The 9,059-nt window shown below is 51.7% G+C and overlaps 1 protein-coding gene across 1 annotated transcript in view; it reads right to left on the minus strand.

Moving 5' to 3' along the window:
- The window catches only part of PTPRE (protein tyrosine phosphatase receptor type E), a 46,776-nt gene that overhangs the window by 19,367 nt on the left and 18,350 nt on the right, over positions 1 to 9,059 (minus strand). Inside the window, exons 6-8 of the mRNA XM_042780415.1 lie at positions 7,570 to 7,646; positions 6,867 to 6,903; positions 6,168 to 6,265 (exon numbers count right to left, since the gene is read on the minus strand). Of these exons, the coding sequence (XP_042636349.1) occupies positions 6,168 to 6,265; positions 6,867 to 6,903; positions 7,570 to 7,646 (212 nt within the window). The remainder of the gene's footprint in view (positions 1 to 6,167; positions 6,266 to 6,866; positions 6,904 to 7,569; positions 7,647 to 9,059) is intronic.

Below are 9,059 nucleotides of genomic sequence, written 5' to 3' on the forward strand. Positions count from 1 at the left end.
TCACAGACAAACCCACCATCCTCACAGACAAACCCCACCATCCTCACAGACAAACCCACCATCCTCACAGACAAACCCACCGTCCGCACAGACAAACCCACCGTCCGCACAGACAAACCCCACCATCCACACAGACAACCCCACCATCCTCACAGACAACCCCGCCATCCACACAGACAACCCCACCATCCTCACAGACAACCCCACCATCCTCACAGACAACCCCACCATCCACACAGACAAACCCACCATCGGCACAGACAAACCCCACCATCCACACAGACAACCCTGCCATCCAGATAGCCCTGCCATCCACACAGACAACCTTGCCATCCACATAGACATACCCTACCATCCTCACAGACAAACCTATCTTCCCTCCCAGTGGATGGTGTGGACAAGTGTGTGGTCCGCTCATTGATGGGGAAACTGAAGCTGCCCTCCAGGTTACAGGCAGACCTGAGACTCTGACCAGGAGCAAGACTTTCTTACTTCAATACCAATGACCTCTCCCTGATTCATTGCCTCACTAATTCAATAATCATTATTATTGAATGGCCTTATTGTGTCCGCCCCTTCAGACCCAGGGGCACTCAACCAAAAGTGCACCTCAAGCTGGGCTGTGTTCATCACTCACCCAAACATCCCAGCGTTTTGTCTGCTCATCTCAGCAAGGGCGGCTGTGATGGGCCTGGTGGCCCCACCACTCACCAGACGTAAGGAGCCTGTAACCACCTGAATGACTGTCATGTTTCTCAGCCCAGGCTGAGCTGGGAGTGTGCACATTGTGTCCGCAGTCTACACAGCCTTTACCTCGCATCTAACATACAAAAGCCTGTGATGCAAGCTCCGTGAGGGCAACCCCAGCCCCTAACCCCTGGCGTCGTCTGCCTTTACAGTTGGCCTCAGGTCGGCCCGACTCTGGCGACCCCACACGTGCCAATTTCACTGGCCGGTTTCCCGAAGCAGATCCCCAGTTCTTTCCTCTGAGGTGCCTCTGGATGGATTCGAACCTGCAGCCTCAGCAGCTGAGTGCCTCAGCCATCTGCATCTCTCAGGGATCCATGGTGTGTCCCATATAAACACAGAGTTCATAAAGGAGTGAGGATCTACCTGAGGGGACAAACGATCTGCCTAAGAAGCCCTAGAAGCATCTCTGGTTTGACAAGGCTTCCAAACACGTGGCGGGCAGTCCTGGGAACTGTGGTGAACGGCACAGCTAAGCTGAAGTCTCAACACTCTTAAAAACAAGAAGCATCATGGTTTCACCAGAGACGAGTATCCCTGGGACAGAGCTCCCACCCTACCGCTGGCTGTGGCTGGTCAGCCCCTCACAGGGTCCTCTGCAGTGGACAGGGGAGCAGTGAAGACCTAGCAGGGCCTGGCTTGGGGAGTCTCGATTCTCCCCAGGGCCTGGTGACTCTATCCTGCTTCAAAGTCTCTGGCATTAGGGCCGCGAGGGCCGTGAGGTTAGGATGTTTCTAAGGCAGAACACACAGCTCCCAACAAGCTGGCCCTCGCCTGCGTGTTGCCACCCTTGTTCTCGCCCTCGTGTGAGGACATGCTAGAGCACCTCCTAATTGGCCGTCTTTCATCTTTCATTTTGTGGAGTGTGAGCTCCTGCTGCAGTGCTCACTGGTGGAAGTCCTCCAAAGGCCCAGGGTGGAGACGTCCTCTCGCCCCCAGCTGCCTCGTCCAAGCAGCGGGCGCCTTCCCTCCCCCACCTCAGGCCACAAGGCGCAAGTGCTGTGTTGCGCAAGGTTTCGCCCAAGATGGCGAAGCCCGGGAGACAGACCACAACCGAAGTGCAAGCAATTCAGAAAACGGGAACTCGGTTGAGAAACGTTGTAATCTGCAACGGCAGAAGTCAAGAAGCACAGCCAGCCTACCCCGAGTCACAGGAGTGGAAAGATCCGTGGGAGGTGATGAGAAAGGTCAGAGAGAAAACAGGACGTAACGTAGCAACTGAGGACTGAGGTGCCCCTGCCCCGAGCCACGGTGTTTGCAGTCCCCTCACATGCGTGTGAGAGCTGGACAACGAATAAGGAAGGCCAAAGAAGAGCCGATGCCTTTGATTTTGGTGTTGGCAAAGAATGTACCACGGACTGCCAAAAGAACGAACAGATCTGTCTTAAAGAAGTTCAGCCAGAATGCTCCTTAGAAGGGAAGACAGTGAGACTTTGTCATACTCAGGACATGTTACCAGGAAGGACCAATTCCTGGAAAAAGGCATCATGCTTCGTAAAGGAAAAGGTCAGTGGAAAAGAAGACCCTCCATGAGATGGACTGACACTGTGGCTGCGACGACGGGCTCAGACACAGCAAGGATGGTGGGGATGGCCCAGGACCAGGCAGTGTTTCGTTCTGTTGTACACGGGGTCACTACGAGTCAGAACGATTCAACGGCACCACCACCACAATAGCAACAGGATGACGGAGGTGACAACATGGCTTCCTGAACCCCACGGGGTCTACTCTGGACTTCTTGTAGTTGACATCTGGTGCTGATCACTGGGACCTTGAGTTTCCAGAGCGTGGGGAGTCCTTTGGCAGGTGCTCCCAGGAAGGGAGGCACAATGCTCACTGCTAGTGTCCAGGTGGCTGGGCAGTGGAGTCCGTTGTCCCATCAAACACGAGTCTAGCTGCCGTTGTCAATTATGAGGGACTGAATCAGTTGGCCTCATGGAAGCAGATGATCCTCCATAATGTGGGTGGGCCTCGGCCACTCACCCAAAGGCCTTAGGAGCAGAAAGGAGCTCTCCCCAAGGGAATTCTGTTTCCAGGCTGTAACTAGACATTCTGTCAGAATCCCTCTCCTTCCTCACTGGCTGACCAATGGATTTGGAACTTGCCAGCCCCCAACAGTCCTGAACCAATATAAATGTCAGGAACAAATCTCTCTCTAATGTATGTGTGTGTGTGTGCACAGAAACCGCTGTCATCAGTTCCTGTCAGGTCGACGCTGACTCACGTGGCCCCGGGGGTGCAGAGTAGAGCTGCTCCCTGGGGTTCTCATGGTTGTGACCCTTCGGAGCGGATCACCAGGACTGCCTTCCGAGGCGCCTCTGGGCTTGAACGGGCAGCTTTTGGCTAGTTGAGTGCTTCCCCATTCGCATCACTTTATAGAAATGCAAGTATGTGTGTCTATGTACACACACATACACAAGAACCACACGGAACCCACTGCCATTGCATCAATCCCAACTCAGAGTGACCGTCATTGGGTTTCTGAGGCTATAAATCTTTATGGAATAGATCACCCCATCTTCCCTCCACAGAGAAGCTGGTAGGTTTAAACCGCTGACCTTCTGGGTAGCAGCCAGATGTCTTATCCACTATCCCACCAGAGCTCCTCATACATACATACATACATACATACAAAAAAAACCTTCACTGCCATCGAGTTGATTCTGACTCGTAGCAACCCCCTGTGCATTCATATACACATGTAGACACATGTGTATGGCATGTCTACACATGTCTCTATATACATCTATGCTCATATATACATGATATATGTATAACACACATATACATGTGACACATTTATATATATTGTATATATTTGTATATACATATAAAGATAACTGTATGTATATATATGCAAGTGTGGGTCTATATGTGGAAGTACAGATGCATATATATATATATGTATGCATATACATGTGTGCACACTTGTGTATATACATATGTATGGATATGAGTATATTTGTGCATAGATATGTGTGCATATGTGTCTGCACACGTGTGTATACATACGTATAGCTATGAGTATATATGTGTGTATATGTGCATATATGTGTGCATATACATGTGTGCACACCTGTGTAATATGCATGCATAACCAAACCAAACTCACTGTCACTGAAGTCATTTCCAACTCAGAGCAACCCCCACAGTGTTTCCAAGGCTGCAAATCTTTACGAAAGTACATCACCCCATCTTCCTCCTGCAGAGCAACTGGTGGGTTCAAACTGCTGCCCCTCTGGTTAGGGGCCAAACACCTTAACCACCAGAGTTTCCTATGTGTACATACACCAAAACCCAAACCCACTGCCAGCAAGTTGATTCCAGCTCATAGCAGCCCCCACCGGGTTTCTAAGGTGGTCAGTCTCTAGGGAAATAGACCGCTCATCTTCATTCCATGGAGCAGCTGGTGGGTTTGAACTGCCGACATTCTCATTAGCAGTCATACGCCTCTGCACCATCAGAGCTCCTTATCTGTATATATAGATATATGTGTGTGTGTGTGTGTGTGTAGATATGTGTACTTACATACATGTCTGTGTATTTATACATTCATATCAACATCTATCCCACTGGCTCCATTTCTCTGGAGAAACCTGACTGTGACAGGAGGGTGGGGGCCCTGTGCCAGGGAATCCCCCACTTCCTGCCCGCCCTCTCCTTCTGATGACGGAGGATGACAAATCCTTTCGTGGTGACAAAGCCCTGTCCCAACTCCCTCAAAAACAAAACAAAAACCCTGCCCCTGCCCCCCACCGGAATTGGTGGTTGAAGGCCTTTTCCTGTGCTTTTTGGGTGGAACAAATTAGAGACAGTGGCCCTGTGGGGATGGGAGCCACTCTGCCCTACCCCAGCACAGCAGCAGAGCCTGGAAACCCGAGGGCCACATGCTAGCCTCTTCACTCCCCCCTTCTACCCCCAGCTGAGGACACTGCTCCCGAGGCATCCTGCCACTATTATCTCAAATGGCAGCCCTTCCCAGAGTCTGGCCACGGTCCCTGGTGGCTGTTGGGGGTGGGCCAGGATCACCCTTGTGGGTGAGTGACCAAGGACATGGTGCAGTGAAGCCACCTCTGGGACCAGGGTCTGGCCATGAGCTGTGCCTCCTCCTGCCAGGCCCCGCAGGGGTCACAGAACAGACATTTCCCGCCAAACTGGCCTTTCCCCTCATGCTGTGGGCCACCGTCTTTGTTCAAGCCCTCATGCTAGAATGTGCTAGAACAGCGTCCTAACTGGCCACCTCACCTCCAGCTCGTCTCCCTCCAGCTCCTTCACTTTGTGCAGTGAGTTTACTTCCAAAAGCACAGGTCCCTGCTGACTCCTCCCCCAGCTCAGCCTCCGGCCCGTGGCACCTGGCCCCAGCCCACTGTCTCCTGTACTTCTTGTCTCTCCTTCTCCCTGCCCAGGCCAGGTATTGCAACACACCGCTCTGCTCAGCCGCTTTCCTCTCTGGATTCCTTCTTCGTCTCCTAAGAGACCCTTCCTAGCCCCTCCCAGACCACTGCCCAGGGAGGGGCTGCTCCAGAGGTGGCTTCCCACTGTCCGCACACCACTGAAACTGCCCACATGCTGTGCTCTGCTCTGTTCCACAGGGGCCAGGGTCCTCTCAGCTAAAAAGTGAATGGCGGTCTTTGTGCCTCTGCTTAGCCTGCCCTTCACATGGCTGTGCCTGAAAGGCTCCCCATTCCTGGCCCCTGCTGCCGCCTACTAAATCCACGATGCTGTTTATCACCTCCTGGGGTGTTCGGCAGTGATCTGCCTTTTGCTCTGTGCCTGCCCTCCTAGTGGGACATACAGCACAAGAGAAAGCAGGGTCTGTTACTGCCTCACTGTGTACACCCTGGCTGGGACCCCATGGCTGGAACAGTGCAGTCCAGCATGGCGGATACTCAGGAAAACTGCTTACATTAGGAATGAGTTCCTTCAACTCTCCCCTATGGAGACGTCAACCTTACAGCACGCACACACGACGTTTTGAATTAGAACCTCCTAATTCAATGTGTTTGGAGGACAAATCAACCTTTCCTCAAGAAACCTTGCTCAAGTGTGTTTCTCTAATCTGGATAAGCCCAGCACACGTTGTCTATACTTAAGAGGCCCACCTCAGTACCAAGTCCCACAGCCTCTAACTCCATCACTCCAACCCCAGAGTCAGAGCTGGCGGATGGGCCAGGACCACCCTCAACTGAGAGCAAGAAATGCTCGCATTGGACTTCCATCAGAGACTAGAAGAGCGAGATGCGTGGGACCCAGAGGATTCATTTCAAGAGAAAGATATTGAAAGCCACTGGGGCTTACAATGGCACCTAACAACAACAACAGTGGTAAGAGGGGCGGAAGGAGGGAAGAGGAAGTGGTCAGAATCCCCCACAAAAGCAGCTGAAGGGAAACCACTTCATAAGTCAGTTGGGGGGGCTCACCTCCTTCCTTTCTTTCAGGTTAGTCAACATGACGATGGTTGCAGACTTTTGTTCCCAGATCATTCTCCAAAAGTCATTCACTGTTTCCTGTTTAGGGCCTGCACAGAGAGGATCACCCGAAAGTCAGACTAGCAAAGAGGAGTGCGGGACCAGCCCTTGCCACCCTGGCAGCTGGCCCCCAGATGGCTGGTCCTCTCCTCCAAGGCACAAGGGATGGGCTGGTAATGTTTCCTGCCTGCTGAGTTCTAGCAAGCCTAGAGGCCTAGAGGCTGGGGGGACCAGGAGGCTCCCTGCTCCTGCCCCACTGCTCTTAAGTTGGAGCTAAAGAACTGAACCCAGGGTGTCGTTCTACCCACTGCCATGGAGTCGACTCTGACTCACAGTGCCCCTAGAAGACAGAGTAGAACTGCCTCATTGGGTTCCAAGGCTATCATCTTTACAGAAGCAGACTGCTTCATCTTTCTCCTACAGAGGGACTGCTGGGTTTGAACCATCAAACTACCAGTTAGCAGCCAAGTGCTTAACCACTGTGCCACCATGGCTGCTTTGGTCTATCGCAGTCAGAGGTAACAGGTCACTCAGACAGGAGTTTTCAGAGCTACGTTTCCACCTGTTTGTGGCCACTCAGAGAAGGTGGTGAGAGCCGTCTGCGTCATTCTACCAAGTCATACTCAGAAATCAGGTTAATATTGAGCTTACCTTGAGCTGCTATGAATTTATTCTTTTCTTTGTAACCCTAGAGAAATAAAAATGGAATCTGTAATTTTTCAGGACTATCTTTGCTGAAAGAAAAAGAAAATTGACATCAGGAAAGTAATTCCATATGCATTATCATTATGGAGAATTTGGGAAACAGAAAAAAGTAAAAGACAAGAGAAAGTCATCAGTGATTTCAGAAGCAACCATCGTTGCCTCAGCTGCTCTGTCTCTGACCTTCTCCCGTGGACTCCACAGACACACACACAAGCAGACACGCAGAAATTTGCGTCTTTTTAGTTGGGTTCCTACGCACCAACTCTTTTATACCTTATTTTTAAATGTGAGTCCTCCATAGTCAATAATCTTTTAAAGTTCAATCAGGATGGATTTTCAGCTCCCTGCTGCCTGTGGTTTTCTGTCACCTGTTCAACTGCACTCCATCCCCTTCTGCCAGTGGTATAAACAGTACTGTAAAGAACATCTCTCTGTGCTTTTGGAGAATAAGTACAGGCCGAAGCTGACTGAGAGGCATGGATGCTTCTCATGTTCTCGGGGCCGTGGACAAACTGCCCAGAAAGGCTATGACAATTTCCATTCCTGGCACCAGGAAAGAAAGGGCCACCGGTCATAGTTCACAGTCCACAACCAAAGGTCCAGGAGTGTGCTTTGTGCTGGATGGAGGGATGGAAAACTGGCAACTTACGTCTATGTACGAAGCGTTCACATAGTCCGAACAGGGAATCCCATCCACTTGGCTCAAAACCACTCTGGAATGATCGTCTGGGGAGAAAAGAGTCCCCGGAGTTAGGTGACGTGAATGGCACCTGCCTGCAGCTCATCTAAGCATCGGGCATGCAGACTAGGCCTTCTGTGAGCCCTCACGGGGACAGAGAGGTGTCCTGGGAAGCATCCTCATCTAGACTGTCAGCGTCTCCGGGGGAGAGGGGACATCAGATTTTACTGACCACCATATTTCCACTTCAGGTCAGGACCAGCCCCAAAACAGATGCTTTGTCAAATCTGCTGAGTGGACGGCAAAGATAAGGTGCTCAGTGTCCAGGAGTGGGGACAGAAAGTTCTGGAATGCCTGTAACCCAACGGCCATATCCTCTGAGCCCAACAAGGCTCCATGACTCACATGGATGACTGCACTGAGAACGACCTCAGAGAGCTGGGGTCAAGGCACTCTCCGTCTTCCCAAGGAAATGACTACCATGACTCTGGGGACAAGTGGGTGTTGTGGATCCTGGGCCCCGGCCCCGACAGTCTGCCGTTAGAGCTGGGAGGAAAGCTGGGCCCAGCCTGGAAGGTTCATGCCTGTCGCAGGAGCATCTTCCTCAGGTGGGCTGTCCTCTGTGTGTATGTGAACAGTGTGTGCGACTCATGCATGTAACTATGTGAGTGTGTGTCTGTGTAAGAGTGCACTTGTGCATGTGTGTGTATGTAACTATGTGAGTGTGTCTGTGTTTGAGTGAGTGACTGTGTGTACGTATGTGCATGAATGACTGTGTGTGTGTACATGAGTTGAGAATGCATTTGTGTGAGTGTGTGTACATGACTGCATGTGTGTGCAAGCCTGGGTGAGAGTGTGTGTCTGTGAGTGTGTGAACATGTGCTGGGCAGCTTCCAGCCAGGCCACGTATGACCTTTGTGAGTCACTGAACTTTAATTTTATGACCGTGCTGGTATAAAGATGAATCTAACGCAGGCTGAATTATGTGTATTTTTTCTGATTTCAAAGAAATTGAAGCCTGTGTTGTTCCCTCCCTGTGGCTCTGTGCTGACGGAGACCTCAGCCCATTTTCCTGAGGTTGGAACATGTCGGGCCTGTGCAGGTATGTCCCTGGCCCCAGACAGAGACCAGTGGCCTCGGGGGTCCTTTATGCTGACCCAGAGAGCAGCCTGGCACATAGTAGGTCCCTAGTACGTGCTGCCTGAATTCATTACTAGTCCATGTGTCCTCATCCCGGAGTACGTGCTGTCGGCCCCACCTTTACCAGGGAAGCTTCTCAAGGCCCTGAGCAAGTGGCTGCAGCCAGCTGTTTCCTGGACATGGTCTTGCTGGGCCAGATTTGTGCTAGAAAGCAAGGGATTGCCCAGCTCCTTGGGACAGCCGCCACCCAAGAGGGCCAGCACAGCTCCCTGGGACAGCCACTACCCAACAGGGCCGCCCACTCCCTGGGACAGCCACCA

The sequence above is a fragment of the Orycteropus afer genome, unplaced genomic scaffold (genome assembly GCF_000298275.1).
Source record: "Orycteropus afer afer isolate SDZICR_OR568_19922 unplaced genomic scaffold, OryAfe1.0 scaffold00038, whole genome shotgun sequence".
Taxonomy (NCBI): Eukaryota; Metazoa; Chordata; class Mammalia; order Tubulidentata; family Orycteropodidae; genus Orycteropus; species Orycteropus afer.